The following is a 21,728-nucleotide window of genomic DNA, read 5'->3' as shown; positions in this document are numbered from 1 at the left end:
AGAAAAGAAGTTGTAATTTTACAAGAAAGACATAAATTGTGAGAAAAAAACAAAAAAGTCGTACATTTTAGATACAGTCGTACCTAGCCATTTCTGAGAATAAAATTAGAAAATCAGGAGAATAAAGTCATAAATTATGAGGGAAAAAAAAGTCATGTATTTACGAGAGAATAGTCATACATTTATGAGAATAAAATCGGAAAATTACGAGAAAAAAGTCGTAAATTTGTGGCAAAATGTTGTAATATTACAAGAAGTCAGAAATTTCAGAGAAAAAAAAGTCATACATTTATGAGAATAAAGTCAAATTTACCAGAATAAAGTCAGGAATATAAGAGAAAAATGTTGTAAATTTATGAAAATAAAATCTGAAAATTGTGAGGAAAAAATAAATCAAATTCACGAGAATAAAGCCTGACTTTCTGACATTATTTTCATAAAGTAAAAAAGTAATTGCGAGAATAAAGTCATACATTTCCGAGGATAAATTCATAATATTTGGTGCTACTGTGTCAGGAAAAATAGGAGTCTGAAGGAAGTGGAAACTCCGTATTTTTTTTCGTGAATTTGCAACTTTACTGCCATAGGAAAGCAATCTTTGGTACTGCGAGAGTATTGCTCAGAGGTAACACTTCGGTAACATCGGTAACAGGATGTAACCGGTGAAGTCATGCCTTCAACAATAAAAGCACGCCAGTAACACCGTTGCACCGTAATCGGGAATTGTGGCATTTCCCCCCAGTTTACCATGTTACCCTGGAAATTGTCTCTTATATCCAAATGCAAATGTTTATTCATGGATTTAAATTTGTTATTACATTATAGTATTGTTGATAGAATTGTTGCTATCAAAGAAATTCTTGCTACCAGATTGCATTTTATTCATCAAAAGTGAATGGGAACAAAGTACATTAAAAGCTGACCTCTTTATTACATATGTGCTATATTTATTATGCACATAAAATATAGAAGATACTTTATAAAAGTGCATACATAATACTTCTATTCAGGCATGACAAAACAGACTTTTCAGTTGCATCAGCCAGAAAAAGCTGCTCGTGTCAACGGAGTGGCGGGCTCGACGATGATTGAGAGGCAAACCGTCCAATGAGAGTCAGGATTGCGTGTCACGTCACTGCACGCGGACCAATCAGCGCATAGCTTTGGGCGTGTCGGCGAACAGTCAGCTTTCCTTCTGGTTGAGCGGCGTGGGGAGTCAGCGGTGTATTTGGATCCGAGACCGACTCGTAGTGCGACATTAGCGGCTTATGTGAGTACCGATATTCGCTGGGAGGGGAAATTAACAATATGTGCTGTTTCGTGTTGGAAGTTTTTGAGTTGAAATTCTATTGGGCTAATGTAGTAAGTAGGCTAGCTAGGTGTGTTAGCTAACAGTTAGCATGCTAACGTCAGGTTGTGGCTTCCGATGACACTCGTACTTTGCTTATTTCGTCATTAGTTTATTTCTAATATGTTTTTTTTTTAATTCAAAGTTAAGTATTCGTACCCACTACCAAATATTGACTTCTATTTGTACACCAGTAATGGAGGCAAAGTGGGCGACAGTGACAAGTGACTGGGACGGAGGTAGTGGTGATCGAACTACCAACCTTCTGGTGTCTGGACGACTTATGAAACCTTCTAAAATAATAGTCTTGTTTATGTGGCTAGCATTTTGACGTAATGAGTAATGAGTTTCCATCCTATTACCTCAATGGTTTTTCACCTTCCACGGTTGCCAGCCATGTGGTTTAGTAGTCAGGACCGGGTCCAGGTTGTTTACGTTTGCTTGGGTCCTCCAGAGACCTTCAGGTTGCATCTGCTTGGTTTCCTTTTGCTGCTCATTGTATGAATGGATGGATGGATGAATGGATGGATGGATGAATGGATGGAAGCACTGCAGGAGCATTCTACTAGTAGGGCCTTGTCATTAAACACAGCACGCTGCTCTTTGTGATGCGTTTGAGGGTACTTGACAAGTCGGAATTTGCACAACAAGGAGTACATCAGCGTCTTTGATTACTTTGAAAAACGCTATACAAATAAAATGTATTATTATTATTATTATAAGGCATTCAGAAGATGCCTTTAAAATCAATTGATACTGTAATATTTGGTGAGACACACAAGCACCAGACTATGTCGGCGGAACAACAGTTTTTTTTTTTACTGCGGGTTTGAATTATTTTGAATTATGTCACAACAGGCACAGTACTCCCTTACATGGGATACTGCTACGCTAAACTAAGCTAAGCTAACTCAACTCTTGAGACCCCGATGTCACTTCTTGTCGTACGCCCACATTTTATTTCCTTTTACAATGTCACGACTTTAGGTATTATGTGGGTAAAAGTGACTATAGGGGTGTTATTTTATGTCCGGAGGGCTCTAATACCCTGGAACTCATTTCCGGCAACACACATGAGCAATTCTTTATTTATTTCCTTTTACTATGTCATGACTTTAGGTATTATGTGGGTAAAAGTGACTATAGGGGTGTTATTTTATGTCCGGAGGGCTCTAATACCCTGGAACTCATTTCCAGCAACACACATGAGCAATTCTTTATTTATTTCCTTTTACTATGTCACGACTTTAGGTATTATGTGGATAAAAGTGACTATAGGGGTGTTATTTTATGTCCGGAGGGCTCTAATACCCTGGAACTCATTTCCAGCAACACACACGAGCAATTCTTTATTTATTTCCTCTTACTATGTCACGACTTTAGGTATTATGTGGGTAAAAGTGACTATAGGGGTGTTATTTTATGTCCGGAGGGCTCTAATACCCTGGAACTCATTTCCAGCAACACACGTGAGCAATTCTTTATTTGTTTCCTTTTACTATGTCACGACTTTAGGTATTATGTGGGTAAAAGTGACTATAGGGGTGTTATTTTATGTCCGGAGGTCTCTAATAATGTAATGTAATGTAATTAACAGCTCTAGCTACTGAAAATGTTCCATTTAGAAATAATTAACATCTGGAACCAATTATTGGAATTAAAGGAAGGATTCAAATCGTATCAGGTTTTCCAAAAAAATTTTTTTTGCATTTATTAAAAACAGAAAAATAATAATAATAATAATAAAAACATGACAAAAACATGACAAAACACGACTATAGTCACATTTATACTTTTTTTATTTACAACATATTGCGCAACATATTGTCTTGAGACACATGCTAACTCGCAAACTAGAGCGCTAGCGACCTAAATGGTAGCCTTCGAGTTATTTCCTTTCAACTTAAAGAGCCAAAAAAAATACCACTTCCACACGGATCGGGAGGATAACTATTAACAGTTATTTAACCTTTAACATGAACATTAATCAAACGTAATAATTTTTTCCGGGTACATGATACCATACAGCATACATATCAAACATTAAACATTAAACTTTCATATCAACGCGGGGGCCTCAAACTAGTGTCCTGCGGGCCACATTTGGCTCGTGGGCCGCGTGTTTGAGACCCCTGTTTTAACACTTTAACGCTGTAATTGTGACCTCATTGTACTCTTTATTGGAATCTTTCAAGTCTACAAAGAAAGTTTTTTTTTTTTTTTTTTTTCAAAAAAAATTACCACTTCCACACGGATAGGGAGGATAACTATTAACAGTTATTTAACCTTTAACGTGAACATTTTTTCACCTCTTTGTCCCAGAGCGCTGATTCGGAATGGATTCGTCTTTGAGTGCAGCTCAAATCCGCCAGAAGTTCATCGACTTCTTCCGCCGCTACGAGCACCAGTACGTGCACTCGTCGTCCACCATCCCCTTGGATGACCCCACGCTGCTGTTCGCCAACGCCGGCATGAACCAGGTTAGCTGCACTGTGTGTTTATTGATAACGGGTAGTGGTAGATTCCATGGTTATGTAGCCATAAGACACAGTATTCTCTATGCTAAAAATCAGTTAAAACGAGTTGTCCTTATTTGGGATTGAATGAGTTAACTGGCTTAACGATTAACTCATTAATTAATTCAGCAAGCCGTCTGTGCCTGTCTCTTAGTTCAAGCCCATCTTCCTCAACACCATCGACCCCTCCCACCCCATGGCAAGGCTGCGCCGCGCCGCCAACACCCAAAAGTGCATCCGCGCCGGAGGGAAACACAACGACCTGGATGACGTGGGCAAAGACGTGTACCATCACACCTTCTTTGAGATGTTGGGCTCCTGGTCCTTTGGCGACTACTTCAAGGTACGCTGACTATTTTTGTCAAAATGGTAACAATCGTCATAATGCTGTGTGCTGCGATATGATGCCTTTACCAGCCCGGGAAAAACGCCAACTCTCCTCTTATTCCTTCTTCTGCTGTCCTTTCATTCACTATCTCCGCTACCTTTCAGCACTTGGCCTGCAAGATGGCTTTGGAGCTGCTGACCCAGGAGTTTGGCATTTCCATAGACCGCCTGTACGTCACCTACTTCGGGGGGAACGATGATGCGGGCCTGGAGGCTGACCTGGAGTGCAAAGAAATCTGGATGGCCCTCGGGTGAGTGGCGTTTGTGGAATTAGGGGGTTTATTCTGTCATTGTTGATGTGCTCGTTATCGTACTCGCTCTCACTTTACAAAAATAAAGTAGGAACGAACAAAAAACATTTCATGAGTAAGGCACATCAATTGAAGAGTGGTTACTGAGGAACTAAAGAGTGGTTACTGAAGAACTAAAGAGTGGTTACTGAGGAACTAAAGAGTGGTTACTGAGGAACTGAAGAGTGTTTACTGAGGAACTAAAGAGTGGTTACTGAGGAACTAAAGAGTGGTTACCGAGGAACTAAGACACATTTAGAGTAGCTACCGAGGAACTAAGACACATTTAGAATAGTTACTGAGGAACTAATGAGTAGTTACTGAGGAACTAAGACACATTTAGAGTAGTTACTGAGGAACTAAGACACATTTAGAGTAGTTACTGAGGAACTAATGTGTAGTTACTGAGGAACTAAGACATTTAGAGTAGTTACTGAGGAACTAATGAGTAGTTACTGAGCAACTGATGAGTAGTTACTGAGGAACTAATGACTAGTTACTGAGGAACTAAGACACATTTAGAGTAGTTACTGAGGAACTAATGTGTAGTTACTGAGGAACTAAGACATTTAGAGTAGTTACTGAGGAACTAATGAGTAGTTACTGAGGAACTAATGAGTAGTTACTGAGGAACTAAGACACATTTAGAGTAGTTACTGAGGAACTAATGTGTAGTTACTGAGGAACTAATGAGTAGTTACTGAGGAACTAAGACACATTTAGAGTAGTTACTGAGGAACTAATGAGTAGTTACTGAGGAAATAAGACACATTTAGAATAGTTACTTTGGAACTAATGAGTAGTTACTGAGGAACTAATGAGTAGTTACTGAGGAACTAAGACACATTTAGAGTAGTTACTGAGGAACTAAGACACATTTAGAGTAGTTACTGAGGAACTAAGACACATTTAGAATAGTTACTGAGGAACTAATGAGTAGTTACAGAGGAACTAAGACACATTTAGAGTAGTTACTGTGGAAGTAAGACACATTTAGAGTAGTTACTGAGGAACTAATGAGTAGTTACTGAGGAACTAAGATGTTTAGAGTAGTTATTGAGGAACTAATGAGTAGTTACTGAGGAACTGAGTAGTTACTGAGGAACTAATGAGTAGTTAGTGAGGAACTAAGACACATTTAGAATAGTTACTGAGGAACTAATGAGTAGTTACTGAGGAACTGAGTAGTTACTGAGGAACTAATGAGTAGTTAGTGAGGAACTAAGACACATTTAGAATAGTTACTGAGGAACTAATGAGTAGTTACTGAGGAACTAAGACACATTTAGAATAGTTACTGAGGAACTAATGAGTAGTTACTTAGGAACTAAGACACATTTAGAATAGTTACTGAGGAACTAATGAGTAGTTACTGAGGAACTAAGACACATTTAGAATAGTTACTGAGGAACTAATGAGTAGTTACTTAGGAACTAAGACACATTTAGAATAGTTACTGAGGAACTAGGTTTCATCCTCATCAACTACTCTAATTTTGTGTGTCTTATTGCATAGCGTTAACTAATACTGAAGCATCACACAGATGCGAACTGGTTACAATAACTCACCAGCTCAGAAATGGCTCCCTACGGGTAAATAATCTATGGCGGTCCACTGTGTGTCTGTCAGCGTGGAGGAAGACCGCATCCTGCCCGGCAGTATGAAGGACAACTTCTGGGAGATGGGAGACACCGGCCCCTGCGGCCCCTGCAGCGAGATCCACTACGACCGCATCGGCGGGCGAGACGCCTCTCACCTGGTGAACATGGACGATCCCAACGTCCTGGAGATCTGGAACCTGGTCTTCATCCAGTTCAACAGGTGGCGCCCACGCACCAAGCGAGACTTCCTGCACCTCAGAATTTCCTCTCATTTTTCCGCCTCTCTTGCTAGGGAGTCGGAGACCGTGCTGAAACCGCTGCCCAAGAAGAGTATCGACACCGGGATGGGTCTGGAGCGCTTGGTATCCGTGCTGCAGAACAAGATGTCCAACTATGACACGGACCTCTTCGTGCCCTACTTTGAAGCTATCCAGAAGGTACGCAATTACCCCGGTGGACAATTCCGTCTGCTGAGATGGGAACAGCCATGGCACGTCCGCCATCACATAATGAAAAAACAGTTCTCCTCCCATTCAGTGTGGAAGTGGTATTTTTTTTCTCCCCCAACTCAGTTGGAAACCCTTTTTTTAAGTTTAGAATAAACAAAATGAACAACAAAGTACAGCGTAAACAGGAATTTGTACAAATAATTTAAATAATTTTGAATAAATAATAATAATTTAAAGCTAGTTAGCTCGTTAGCATGCTACATTTAAAGGGGCATCTGCGTCTTGTGTACATGTCATTATTGCTAAATAGCATGAAACCGCTGTGTGGTTGCACAGCATTCAAATTGGGCAAACAATCACTTCCTGTTCAGTGAGAAATAAGCTTCAGAATTAAATAATGGCAGCATCAGCTTAGATTATTTTGTTTTAAACGCGTTCCACTGTAGCTGAGGTTATTTTAATAGACGTCATGTGACATGTGGTTAACGTGACTGTGGCGTTTATTTCAGGGTACCGGTGCCCGAGCATACACGGGTAAAGTCGGCGCCGAGGACGCTGACGGCATCGACATGGCCTACCGCGTGCTGGCCGACCACGCTCGCACCATCACCATCGCCCTTTCGGATGGCGGCCGCCCCGACAACACCGGGCGAGGGTGAGAATTCGAAGCGCCGGAACGCCGTGAATCGTGTTTTTGATTGCCCGTGTCATCCAGGTACGTGTTGCGGAGAATCCTGCGCCGCGCCGTTCGTTATTCCCACGAGAAGCTGGGCGCTCAGAGAGGATTTTTTGCCTCTCTGGTCGACGTGGTGGTCAAGTCCCTGGTGAGATTTTGCTATTAAATGTCAAAAGATCGTGATTTTATGAATAACTCTTGCCAACCTGTCTTGTACTTTCAGGGCGAAGCATTTCCCGAATTGAAAAAAGACCCAGAAATTGTGAAGGACATTATTAACGAGGAGGAGGCGCAGTTCCTCAAAACCCTCAGCAGGGGGCGCCGCATCCTTGACAGAAAGATCACCAGTATGGGAGACTGTAAGACCATCCCAGGTGAGAAGAGAGGGTTGATTTGAAGGGGGGGGGGGTGTTGCTGGCCTCAGGTGCATGTCCAACAGTGCTGCCCCCCCTGCCCCCCCCCCCCCCCCCCCCCCCTCGTCTGTACATCCAGGTGACACAGCATGGCTGTTGTACGACACGTACGGCTTCCCCCTGGACTTGACCTCCCTCATCGCCGAGGAGAAAGGCATGCTGGTGGACATGGTCTCCTTTGAGGAGGAGAAGAAGGCCGCACAGGTGAGGAACAGGGACTGTGATGTACCAGTCGTGTTGCGTGAGAGGCCATGCGGTCAAATGGTGGGGGGCGTGGCTTTCATTTTTAATGCAGACCTACCAACATGTACACATTTATAGTACTCGCCATGCAAATTGCCTCTTCAATACACTTGTATGCTTTCCATTTTGTGGCATTTTAAACGGGTGGGTGGGGGGGCTTCACAGACGATCTCATTATGTGTAAACACTGCGCAGCAAATCCTTCTGTGGCGGTCCAATTTGGATTATAGCGGGCACAAATGAGCGTGTGGGGAAACCCTGCAGTAAAGTCCCAAGTCCACATAAGACATTCCACGGCATAAGACCGTACTCTTGCTCAGTCACTTGAAAATATGCAAATAATGTAAATTATAGCGCTGCCGCCCTTGAGCAAGTGCATTGAAGCAATCTGTCCGTGTAGTCCACACACGGTGAGACAAAAAAACCAGTGAATTTCCGGCATCAAAAGTTGAACTCATTCCAGACAGATGGAGTTGGTTAGAATGCATATTTTTATTTTTATTTTTATTTTTATTTTTCTTTTTCTTTTTCTTTTTCTTTTTATTTTTCTTTTTATTTTTATTTTTATTTTTCTTTTTCTTTTTCTTTTTCTTTTTATTTTTATTTTTATTTTTATTTTTATTTTTATTTTTATTTTTATTTTCTTTTTTTCTTTTTATTTTCTTTTTTTCTTTTTTCTTTTTTTTTAAATTTTTATTTTTATTTTATTTTTATTTTATTTTTATTTATTTATTTTTTTAAATTTTTTTTCCCCATTTTTTATTTTTATTTTCCATTTTTATTTTTATTTTTATTTTTATTTTTATTTTTATTTTTATTTTTATTTTTATTTTTATTTTTATTTTTATTTTTATTTTTATTTTTATTTTTATTTTTATTTTTATTTTCCATTTTTTAATTTTTAATTTTTAATTTTTAATTTTTTCTAGATTTGAACTGATTGAAATAAGTTGACTGTACACGCTAAGTGTGTGTGTGTGTGTGTGTTTGTGTAGTTGAAGTCCCAGGGTAAGGGTGCCGGAGACGTGGACCACATCATGTTGGACATCTACGCCATCGAAGAGCTGAGAAACAAGAACGTTCCCGCCACTGATGATTCTCCCAAATACAAATACACTTCTGATGAAAAGGGAAGCTACGGTACAAACAAACCAAACACGACGACACAAACCTCAAGTTCTTCAAGTTCTAACTTGGACTTTAACCATCCTGGTTTTGTGTTGCCAGAGTTCCAGCAGACCTCCGCAACAGTCCTGGCCCTGCGTCGCGACCGGTCCTTCTGCGACGAAGTGACTACTGGGCAGGAATGTGGCGTCGTCCTGGATCAGACGTCTTTCTACGCCGAGCAGGGCGGACAGACATTTGACGAAGGCTACATGCTGCGAGAGGATGACAGCACAGAGGATGTAAGTGTCGCCATTCACTCCACACCAGGGGTCTCAAACTCAGTTTACTTGGGGGGCCACTGGAGCTCGGGTCTGGGTGAGACTGGACCGCTTCACTCACTCACTCACTCACTCACTCACTCACTCACTCACTCACTCTCACTCACTCACTCACTCACTCACTCACTCACTCACTCACTCACTCACTCACTCACTCACTCACTCACTCACTCACTCACTCACTCACTCACTCACTCACTCACTCACTCACTCACTCACTCACTCACTCACTCACTCACTCACTCACTCACTCACTCACTCACTCACTCACTCACTCACTCACTCACTCACTCACTCACTCACTCACTCACTCACTCACTCACTCACTCACTCACTCACTCACTCACTCACTCACTCACTCACTCACTCACTCACTCACTCACTCACTCACTCACTCACTCACTCACTCACTCACTCACTCACTCACTCACTCACTCACTCACTCACTCACTCACTCACTCACTCACTCACTCACTCACTCACTCACTCACTCACTCACTCACTCACTCACTCACTCACTCACTCACTCACTCACTCACTCACTCACTCACTCACTCACTCACTCACTCACTCACTCACTCACTCACTCACTCACTCACTCACTCACTCACTACCACCGCTGGAGCCTATCCCAGCTGTCTTCGGGCGAGAGGCGGGGTACATCCTGGACTGGTGGCCAGCCAATCACAGGGCACATATAGACAAACAACCATTCACACTCACATTCATACCCACGCATGCACGGGGAGAACATGCAAACTCCACACAGAGATGGCCGAGGGTGGAATTGAACCCTTGTCTCCTAGCTGTGAGGTCTGCGCGCTAACCACTAGACCGCCGTGCCTGGGCCGCATCAGGTTTTCCAAAAAAAAAAAAAACCCCAAAAAACGCATTTATTAAAAACTAAAAAATTAAAAAAACTTGCTTTGGTTCCAATTTTCTACAATAAAAGCTCTGATAAAAAATTCCACTGTTCTCAAATATCTTAATTTTTATTTTTCTACACAAAATAGGATGAAAAATAAATTAATCAAGAATAAAGAAAATCAATCATCAGTAATAAATAAATATAATAATAATAATAATAATAATAAAATGGCAAATAATAACAACTTAAGAAACCACATATAGTTGCTGGGTAGACATTTTTTTTTTCAGATTAAAATGAACAAAGCATTATTAGAGCCCTGTAGACATGACAAAACACGACTATAGTCACATTTATACGTTTTATTTACAACATATTGCGCAACTACAGCGTCTTGAGACACATGCTAACTCGCAAACTCGAGCGCTAGCCACCTAAACGGTAGCCTTCAAGTTATTTCCCTTCAACTCAAATAGCCAAAAAATTACCACTTCCACACGGATAGGGAGGATAACTATTAACAGTTATTTAACCTTTAACATGAACATGAATCAAACGTAATGATTTTTTCTGGGTACATGATACCATACGGCATCTGTATCAAACTTAAACTTTCATATCAAGGCGGGGGCCTCAAAGTAGTGTCCTGCGGGCCACATCTGGCCCGCGCGCCGCGTGTTTGAGACACCCTGCTGAAAAGGTTAAAAAGCCAAAAACTTACCACTTCCACACGGATAGGGAGGATAACTATTAACAGTTATTTAACCTTTAACATGAACATGAATCAAAACGTAATAATTTTTTTTTGCGCAACTGCAGGGTCTTGAGACACATGCTAACTCGCAAACTAGAGCGCTAGTGACCTAAACGGTAGCCTCCAAGTTATTTCCTTTCAACTTAAATAGCCAAAAACTTACCACTTCCACACGGATAGGGAGGATAACTATTAACAGTTATTTAACCTTTAACATGAACATGAATCAAAACGTAATAATTTTTTTTTGCGCAACTGCAGGGTCTTGAGACACATGCTAACTCGCAAACTAGAGCGCTAGTGACCTAAACGGTAGCCTCCAAGTTATTTCCTTTCAACTTAAATAGCCAAAAACTTACCACTTCCACACGGATAGGGAGGATAACTATTAACAGTTATTTAACCTTTAACATGAACATTAATCAAACGTAATAATTTTTTCAGGGTACATGATACCATACGGCATCCATATCAAACTAACATTAAACTTTCATATCAAGTCGGGGGTCTCAAACTAGCGTCCTGCGGGCCACATTTATTTTTTATTTTTTTACTCTTTGCAGAAAATGGAGTTCTCGGTGAAGAACACACAAGTTAGAGGAGGCTATGTTCTGCATGTGGGGACTGTCTATGGAACCTTGAAGGTCGGAGACCGTGTCACCTTGCATGTAGATGAGGTAAGCTCGCTCGGAGCGACCGGAAAAAAAAAAAAAAAAATCCCGGACTCCCTCGACTCTTAATTGTCTCGTCTGCCAACTCCAGGCTCGCCGCAGACCCATCATGAGCAACCACACCGCCACACATATCCTCAACTTTGCCCTCAGGGGAGTTTTAGGGGAGGCAGACCAGAGAGGCTCCTTGGTGGCCTCCGACCGCCTGCGCTTCGACTTCACTGCCAAAGGTGCGCTGAGCACGGGCGAGGTCCGGCGCACCGAGGAGATTGCCTGTGCAATGATACGAGATGCCAAGGTCAGTGTGGGGGCTACCGATGACACCATTTTGGAATTATTTAGCATGCCATTTTGGTTAGGAATAATAATCACTTGTATGATATTTAGTATTATATTTAGAACCACACAAGAATGATTTCATGTTAGAAACATCTTCATTTTTCACTTTTTTTACATCTTTGAAAAAGAAAATGACCCCGTACAACAATAGAAAATGTGAGCATCCATTATGTGTTGCATAAAGATAAGTTAAAAATGTGAATGGCATGATATCAAAAACATGATTTTTGAGGAATACCTGGAATATGAAATGATAACAATTTTTCATGATGAAGATATTTCAAGAAAACAACCTGACCGGGTCATTTTTGACCCACTTATGGAAGGTTGGGGTAGTAACACAAAAACAAAATTTCTTAAAATTTCTTAAAAATGTGAACGGCATGATATCAAAAATATGTTTTTTGAGGAATACCTGGAATATGAAATGATAAAAAAATTTCATTACAAAGATATTTCAAGAAAACAACCTGACCGGGTCATTTTTGACCCACTTATAGAAGGTTGGGGTAGTAACACAAAAACAAAAAATTCTTAAAATGTATAAAAGATAACTTAAAAATGTGAACGGTATGATATCAAAAACATGTTTTTTGAGGAATACCTGGAATATGAAATGATAACAATTTTTCATTACAAAGATATTTCAAGAAAACAACCTGACCGGGTCATTTTTGACCCACTTATGGAAGGTTGGGCTAGTAACACAAAAACAAAAAATTCTTAAAATGTATAAAAGATAACTTAAAAATGTGAACGGTATGATATCAAAAACATGTTTTTTGAGGAATACCTGGAATATGAAATGATAACAATTTTTCATTACAAAGATATTTCAAGAAAACAACCTGACCGGGTCATTTTTGACCCACTTATGGAAGGTTGGGGTAGTAACACAAAAACAAAATTTCTTAAAATTTCTTAAAAATGTGAACGGCATGATATCAAAAATATGTTTTTTGAGGAATACCTGGAATATGAAATGATAAAAAAATTTCATTACAAAGATATTTCAAGAAAACAACCTGACCGGGTCATTTTTGACCCACTTATGGAAGGTTGGGGTAGTAACACAAAAACAAAAAATTCTTAAAATGTATAAAAGATAACTTAAAAATGTGAACGGTATGATATCAAAAACATGTTTTTTGAGGAATACCTGGAATATGAAATGATAACAATTTTTCATTACAAAGATATTTCAAGAAAACAACCTGACCGGGTCATTTTTGACCCACTTATGGAAGGTTGGGCTAGTAACACAAAAACTAAAATTTCTTAAAATTTCTTAAAAATGTGAACGGCATGATATCAAAAACATGTTTTTTGAGGAATACCTGGAATATGAAATTATAAAAAAAATTTATTACAAAGATATTTTAAGAAAACAACCTGACCGGGTCATTTTTGACCCACTTATGGAAGGTTGGGGTAGTAACACAAAAACTAAAATTTCTTAAAATTTCTTAAAAATGTGAACGGCATGATATCAAAAACATGATTTTTGAGGAATACCTGGAATATGAAATGATAACAATTTTTCATTACAAAGATATTTCAAGAAAACAACCTGACCGGGTCATTTTTGACCCACTTATGGAAGGTTGGGGTAGTAACACAAAAACTAAAATTTCTTAAAATGTATAAAAGATAAGTTAAAAACTTGAACAGCATGATATCAAAAACATGTTTTTTGAGGAATAACTGGAATATGAAATGATAACAATTTTTCATTACAAAGTCTTCTCTCCCGGACTCGTTTCCTTTAGCCAGTTTACGCCATGGAAGCATCGCTAGCACAAGCTAAGGCCATCCAGGGTCTGCGTGCTGTCTTTGACGAGACCTACCCCGACCCCGTGAGGGTGGTCTCCATCGGCATACCCGTTCAGGACCTGCTGGACGACCCCAACAGCGCTGCCGGGTCTCTCACCTCCATCGAGTTTTGCGGCGGAACGTGCGTACGCCTTCCTCACCCACCTCCTGCAGAGCGCTAACATCTGTAACATCTGTAACATCTGTAACATCTGTCCCGTTGCATGTTGGTTCTCTACAGCCATCTGCAGAACTCTGGCCACGCCGCTCCGTTTGTCATCGTCTCAGAGGAGGCCATCGCCAAGGGGATCCGCCGCATTGTTGCCGTGACAGGAAACGAGGCCCAGAAGGTCGGAACACACACACACATTGAACGCAACATGCTTATTTCGTTTGTGCAGAAGTTGAACTTCTTGTCTTCTCCGCAGCTTCTGATGACTCAAATTGATATTTTATTACACGTTTTTTTGCTCTTGACCACATATTATGTGTAATGTTCTAACAAAGTCGTGTTGTGTTCACCAGGCCCAGAGGAAAGCGGACTCGCTGCACCAAAGTCTCACGTCCCTGGCAGACAAAATCAAGCAGCAGACGGCACCGAACAAGGACATGCAGAAGGAGATTGCCGACATGACGGAGGTGGGACTTGAACTTTTGCATTATGTTTCCTCACTTTTGTTTTGGGAGACAAGTTCATCCATCATAATAAACAATATAGTCCCAAATCATGAAAAAGCCAAAAGAAACAAACAAAAGTCATTGCTTGCACATTTACCATATTTTCCGGACTATAAGTCACACTTTTTTTCATAGGTTGGCTGATCCTGCGACTTAAAAAATGCGACTAAAAAAAAAAAGAAACAAAAATGCGACTAATACTCCATTGTGACTTATGTATGTTTTTTTGCATTTTTGGCCTTGTGCGACTTATACTCCGAAGCAACTTATAGTCCAGAAAATACGGCATTTACCATATTTTCCGGACTATAAGTCACACTTAAAAAATGCGACAAAAAAAAAGAGAAAAAAAAATGCGACTAATACTCCAGTGCGACTTATGTATGTTTTTTTTTTTCTACCTAATTATGCATTTTTGGCCTTGTGCGACTTATACTCCGAAGCAACTTATAGTCCAGAAAATACGGTATTTACCATATTTTCTGGACTATAAGTCACACTTAAAAATGCGACTAAAAAAAAGAGAAAAAAAAAAATGCGACTAATACTCCAGTGTGACTTATGTATGTTTTTTTCTACCTAATTATGCATTTTTGGCCTTGTGCGACTTATACTCCGAAGCAACTTATAGTCCAGAAAATACGGTATTTACCATATTTTCCGGACTATAAGTCGCACTTTTTTTCATAGGTTGGCTGATCCTGCGACTTAAAAAATGCGACTTATACTCCAGTGTGACTTATGTATGTTTTTTTTTTCTACCTAATTATGCATTTTTGGCATTTGTGCGACTTATAGTCCAGAAAATACGGCATTTACCATATTTTCTGGACTATAAGTCACACTTTTTTCTTCATAGGTTGGCTGTTCCTGTGACTTAAAAAATGCGACTTATACTCCAGTGCGACTTATGTATGTTTTTTTCGACCTAATTATGCATTTTTGGCCTTGTGCGACTTATAGTCCAGAAATTACGGCATTTACCATATTTTCCAGACTATAAGTCACCCTTTTTTTCATAGGTTGGCTGTTCCTGCTCTTCCTTAAATGCGACGTATATTCCAGTGACTTATGTATGTTTTTTTTCCTACCTAATTATGCATTTTTGGCGTTTGTGCGACTTATAATCCAGAAAACACGGTATTTACCATATTTTCCGGACTATAAGTCGCACTTTTTTTCATACGTTGGCTGTTCCTGCTCGCTATGATCCATATGCTGGTTGTTGGCATTGTTAAAAGAAATATTGATATATTTTTTCAAATCCCAGCTCTATTATATGTTTAAAAATGAGCATCGGGTGACAGCACGTGACAAAACGTGTGTTCATCAAAGAGTATGACATGACGACTACGATGCTAAGCGTGCACGTCTTTCAAACCTCTGATGCAAAACGGGCTTGTTTGATACACGTGTGACATCACCATGACACGCATGATGTGATCCCAGGTGGTTGGTAAATATAGTATAGTAGACTCAAGCCAGCCTGTGCTTGAAAAGGCGGAGAAGATCGTCGAGGACGCGTTATCGACTCCACTCCAGTAGACTTTCTTGAGGTTTATTTCACACTTCAGCTATTTTACAGGAGCCGAGGGTAGGTTGATAACCTTTTCAGCAGGGGTCTCAAACACGCGGCCCGTGGGCCAAATGTGGTACGCAGGACACTACTTTGAGGCCCCCGCCTTGATATGAAAGTTTAAGTTTGATATGGATGCCGTATGGTATCATGTACCCAGAAAAAATTATTACGTTTGATTAATGTTCATGTTAAAGGTTAAATAACTGTTAATAGTTATCCTCCCTATCCGTGTGGAAGTGGTAAGTTTTTGGCTGTTTAAGTTGAAAGGAAATAACTCGAAGGCTACCGTTTAGGTCGCTAGCGCTCTAGTTTGCGAGTTAGCATGTGTCTCAAGACCCTTCAGTTGCGCAAAAAAAATTATTACGTTTTGATTAACGTTCATGTTAAAGGTTAAATAACTGTTAATAGTTATCCTCCCTATCCGTGTGGAAGTGGTAAGTTTTTGGCTATTTAAGTTGAAAGGAAATAACTCGAAGGCTACCGTTTAGGTCGCTAGCGCTCTAGTTTGCGAGTTAGCATGTGTCTCAAGACCCTTCAGTTGTGCAAAAAAAAAATATTACGTTTTGATTAATGTTCATGTTAAAGGTTAAATAACTGTTAATAGTTATCCTCCCTATCCGTGTGGAAGTGGTAAGTTTTTGGCTATTCAAGTTTAAAGGAAATAACTCGAAGGCTACCGTTTAGGTCGCTAGCGGTCTAGTTTGCGAGTTAGCATGTGTCTCAAGACCCTGCAGTTGCGCAAAAAAAATTATTACGTTTTGATTAATGTTCATGTTAAAGGTTAAATAACTGTTAATAGTTATCCTCCCTATCCGTGTGGAAGTGGTAAGTTTTTTCGCTATTTAAGTTGAAAGGAAATAACTTGAAGGCTACCGTTTAGGTCGCTAGCGCGCTAGTTTGCGAGTTAGCATGTGTCTCAAGACCCTGCAGTTGCGCAAAAAAAAATTATTACGTTTTGATTAATGTTCATGTTAAAGGTTAAATAACTGTTAATAGTTATCCTCCCTATCCGTGTGGAAGTGGTAAGTTTTTGGCTATTAAAGTTGAAAGGAAATAACGTGAAGGCTACCGTTTAGGTCGCTAGCTCTCTAGTTTGCGAGTTAGCATGTGTCTCAAGACCCTGATTACGTTTTCATGTTCATGTTAAAGGTCAAATAACTGTTAATAGTTATCCTCCCTATCCGTGTGGAAGTGGTAAGTTTTTGGCTATTCAAGTTTAAAGGAAATAACTCGAAGGCTACCGTTTAGGTCGCTAGCGGTCTAGTTTGCGAGTTAGCATGTGTCTCAAGACCCTTCAGTTGTGCAAAAAAAAATTATTACGTTTTGATTAATGTTCATGTTAAAGGTTAAATAACTGTTAATAGTTATCCTCCCTATCCGTGTGGAAGTGGTAAGTTTTCGGCTATTTAAGTTGAAAGGAAATAACTCGAAGGCTACCGTTTAGGTCGCTAGCGCTCTAGTTTGCGAGTTAGCATGTGTCTCAAGACCCTGCAGTTGCGCAAAAAAAATATTACGTTTTGATTAATGTTCATGTTAAAGGTTAAATAACTGTTAATAGTTATCCTCCCTATCTGTGTGGAAGTGGTAAGTTTTTGGCTATTTAAGTTGAAAGGAAATAACTCGAAGGCTACCGTTTAGGTCGCTAGCTCTCTAGTTTGCGAGTTAGCATGTGTCTCATTATTATTACTGATTGATTGAAGTTGCGCCAAGACCTCTCGTGAAACGCTAACTCGTCTCGTGTTGCGTGCAGTCCATCGGCACTGCGGTGATCTCCCAGTGGCGGAAAGATGAGATGAGGGAGACCCTGAAGGGCCTGAAGAAAACCATGGACGACTTGGACCGCGCCTACAAGGCGGACATCCAGAAGAGAGTCCTGGAGAAGACCAAGCAGGTGATCGAGAGCAGCCCCAACCAGGCACTGCTGGTGATGGAGATGGAGACCGGCGCCTCGGCCAAAGTCAGTTGATTAGTTTTGACCTTGACACATCAAGGACGCTGATTTACGAAGACTCGGCGTTCTCCACCCTCTAAACCCCGCCTCCTCTCCCCCAGGCTCTCAACGAGTGCCTGAAGCTCCTGAAGTCCAATTCTCCTCAGACCGCCGCCATGCTCTTCGCCGTGGACCCCGATGCTGGCAAAGTGGTCTGCCTGTGTGAAGTCCCTCAGGTGAATGAACTCCCATCAGATGTATCTCCACAGCACACACGCGATCCAATGTGGCGACCCCATGTAGTCATGGTTCAGCCGCCATTTTGCCACTTAAAAACGCCACCATCCAGAAAATACGGTATTTACCATATTTTCCGGACTATAAGTCACACTTTTTTTCATAGGTTGGCTGTTCCTGCGACTTAAAATTGCGACTAAAAAAAAAAGAAAAAAAATGCGACTAATACTCCAGTGCGACTTATGTATGTTTTTTTTCTACCTAATTATGCATTTTTGGCCTTGTGCGACTTATACTCCGAAGCAACTTATAGTCCAGAAAATACGGCATTTACCATATTTTCCAGACTATAAGTCGCATTTTTTTTCATAGGTTGGCTGTTCCTGCGACTTACAAAATGCGACTAAAAAAAAGAAAAAAGAGAAAAAAAATGTGACTTATGTATGTTTTTTTCTACCTAATTATGCATTTTTGGCCTTGTGCGACTTATACTCCGAAGCAACTTATAGTCCAGAAAATACGGTATTTACCATATTTTCCGGACTATAAGTCACACTTAAAAAATGCGACGAAAAAAAATGCGACTAATACTCCAGTGCGACTTATGTATGTTTTTTTTCTACCTAATTATGCATTTTTGGCCTTGTGCGACTTATACTCCGAAGCAACTTATAGTCCAGAAAATACGGCATTTACCATATTTTCCAGACTATAAGTCGCATTTTTTTTCATAGGTTGGCTGTTCCTGCGACTTACAAAATGCGACTAAAAAAAAGAAAAAAGAGAAAAAAAATGTGACTTATGTATGTTTTTTTCTACCTAATTATGCATTTTTGGCCTTGTGCGACTTATACTCCGAGGCAACTTATAGTCCAGAAAATACGGTATTTACCATATTTTTCGGACTATAAGTCACACTTAAAAAATGCGACAAAAAAAAAGAGGAAAAAAATGCGACTAATACTCCAGTGCGACTTATGTATGTTTTTTTTTTCTACCTAATTATGCATTTTTGGCCTTGTGCGACTTATACTCCGAAGCAACTTATAGTCCAGAAAATACGGTATTTACCATATTTTCCGGACTATAAGTCACACTTAAAAAATGCGACGAAAAAAAATGCGACTAATACTCCAGTGCGACTTATGTATGTTTTTTTTCTACCTAATTATGCATTTTTGGCCTTGTGCGACTTATACTCCGAGGCAACTTATAGTCCAGAAAATACGGTATTTACCATATTTTTCGGACTATAAGTCACACTTAAAAAATGCGACAAAAAAAAAGAGGAAAAAAATGCGACTAATACTCCAGTGCGACTTATGTATGTTTTTTTTTTCTACCTAATTATGCATTTTTGGCCTTGTGCGACTTATACTCCGAAGCAACTTATACTCCAGAAAATACGGCATTTACCATATTTTCTGGACTATAAGTCACACTTAAAAAATGCGACAAAAAAAATGCGACTAATACTCCAGTGCGACTTATGTATGTTTTTTTTCTACCTAATTATGCATTTTTGGCCTTGTGCGACTTATACTCCGAAGCAACTTATAGTCCAGAAAATACGGTATTTACCATATTTTTCGGACTATAAGTCACACTTAAAAAATGCGACAAAAAAAAAGAGAAAAAAATGCGACTAATACTCCAGTGTGACTTATGTATGTTTTTTTTTCTACCTAATTATGCATTTTTGGCCTTGTGCGACTTATACTCCGAAGCAACTTATAGTCCAGAAAATACGGTATTTACCATATTTTCCGGACTATAAGTCACACTTAAAAAATGCGACTAAAAAAAAGAAAAAAGAGAAAAAAAAATGCGACTAATACTCCAGTGCGACTTATGTATGTTTTTTTTCTACCTAATTATGCATTTTTGGCCTTGTGCGACTTATACTCCGAAGCAACTTATAGTCCAGAAAATACGGCATTTACCATATTTTCCAGACTACAAGTCGCATTTTTTTTCATAGGTTGGCTGTTCCTGTGACTTAAAAAATGCGACTAATACTCCAGTGTGACTTATGTATGTTTTTTTTCTACCTAATTATGCATTTTTGGCCTTGTGCGACTTATAATCCAGTACGGTATTTATCGTATTTTCGTATCGTATTTTATCGTATTATCGAGACGGCGCTCATGTGACGTCTCTTCTCCATCCCAGGAAAAAGCCAACCGCGGACTGAAGGCCAGCGAGTGGGTTCAAGAGCTGTGCCCCCTGATGGACGGCAAAGGGGGCGGCAAGGACATGTCGGCCCAGGCCACGGGTAGGAACACTCAATGCCTGCAGGAGGCGCTGCAGATGGCCCAGCAGTTTGCGTCCCTCAAGCTGGCGGAGAACTGAGCGCAAGGGAAGTCAGCTCAGTGGTGCGGAATATCGGGAATGTAACACTCGGGAGTGGGTCGGTTTGTTCACTTCAGTTTAAAAGTACACACGCGTGTAAGATAATATGATGGCAGGAAGTCGCAGGCGGTGCAGATGTTCTGTGATTACATTGATTTTTTCCACGCTTGTGTGTACGGAGACGGGAATCACGGAATTTTGATACATTTGCACTTCATGCTTCCCACCCCAAACTGACCAACCACTCATTCCGCTGAGCCTCATTTTTTTTTAGTATAAAAATAAGCTAACTTAAAGTAATCTGAATTCATCGCAGCGGCACCGTCCATCCATGCTGTTTGTATGAACTGTAACTATCATCTCAATAGTCTAAAAATACTACATCATTCATCTGTACTGTGTGTAAACGGTCATGTTCAAAAGTTCTGTGCATGTAACCTCATTTCTGTGTCACCTCAATGCTCAAATAATGCAATTGTCTCTTTAGTATCATCGTTGCTTTTCCATTTAGGGATTGGAATAAACTGATCTACGTAGTCATGTGTCCGCACCTTTTTTTATTACATTTTTTTTTTTCATCCTCCCAAGGATGAAATTTGAATCATCAAATTTGATCCGTTTGCGCCTGAAATTAATAAGTGATAAGTGAAATGAATGGAAAAGATGGTACCAGTTCCTTGTTTTATTTTGAAAGGAAGCTAACGTTTTAATGTCATTTGTGGAGCAAAAAAAAATAAGTTGTACCGATATATTGACACTAAACTGGCAAATATATATATATATATATATATATATATATATATATATATATATATATATATATATATATATATACACGAACGTTTACATTTTATAGAAATAAATCATTACACTACATTTATGTATGCTCACCTCTTAGTGCTGCTTAGCTAACTGGCTAATTAAAAACTTTCACTTTCTACAATGAGGAAGATGATTTCGCCATACTACTGCCTTACTACGCTAAACTTCCCTTATTTCGTGTTATATCTGTTTTTTGAGTAAAAAAAATACAAATTAAAATGAAAAAAAAAGTTCAGGCGTATTTCGGAATTAATTTTGAAAGGGCACAGCGTTCAAGTATTCACTTCCTGTATTAGTCTGTATGGCGGGCGTTAAAAG

At 39.7% G+C, this 21,728-nt stretch overlaps 1 protein-coding gene across 1 annotated transcript; it reads left to right on the top strand.

Annotated features, from left to right (window-relative positions):
* The first annotated feature begins 1,167 nt into the window (after positions 1-1,167).
* On the top strand, positions 1,168-21,124 carry LOC131138852 (alanine--tRNA ligase, cytoplasmic-like). Its single transcript, XM_058088148.1, has 20 exons — positions 1,168-1,270; positions 3,671-3,828; positions 4,019-4,207; positions 4,357-4,502; positions 6,171-6,362; positions 6,435-6,579; positions 7,101-7,246; positions 7,307-7,415; positions 7,491-7,641; positions 7,760-7,884; positions 8,919-9,063; positions 9,151-9,329; positions 11,554-11,667; positions 11,753-11,959; positions 13,770-13,954; positions 14,054-14,162; positions 14,338-14,451; positions 17,820-18,026; positions 18,122-18,235; positions 20,409-21,124. Exons 2-20 carry the CDS (start codon positions 3,685-3,687, stop codon positions 20,586-20,588), a joined length of 2,901 nt encoding a protein of 966 aa, XP_057944131.1. The 5' UTR covers positions 1,168-1,270; positions 3,671-3,684; the 3' UTR covers positions 20,589-21,124.
* Positions 21,125-21,728: the final 604 nt, after the last annotated feature.

This window comes from Doryrhamphus excisus, chromosome 11, assembly GCF_030265055.1.
Source record: "Doryrhamphus excisus isolate RoL2022-K1 chromosome 11, RoL_Dexc_1.0, whole genome shotgun sequence".
NCBI lineage: Eukaryota > Metazoa > Chordata > Actinopteri > Syngnathiformes > Syngnathidae > Doryrhamphus > Doryrhamphus excisus.
This window is presented reverse-complemented; position numbering and strand designations above follow the sequence as displayed.

Excerpts from the sequence above, each read along its gene's own strand:
- LOC131138852 (XM_058088148.1), top strand. The coding sequence starts at position 3,685 with ATGGATTCGTCTTTGAGTGCAGCTCAAATCCGCCAGAAGTTCATCGAC. Across the intron at positions 9,064-9,150 it reads TGATGAAAAGGGAAGCTACG|AGTTCCAGCAGACCTCCGCA; the intron begins GTACAAACAAAC and ends TTGTGTTGCCAG. Across the intron at positions 9,330-11,553 it reads AGGATGACAGCACAGAGGAT|AAAATGGAGTTCTCGGTGAA; the intron begins GTAAGTGTCGCC and ends TACTCTTTGCAG.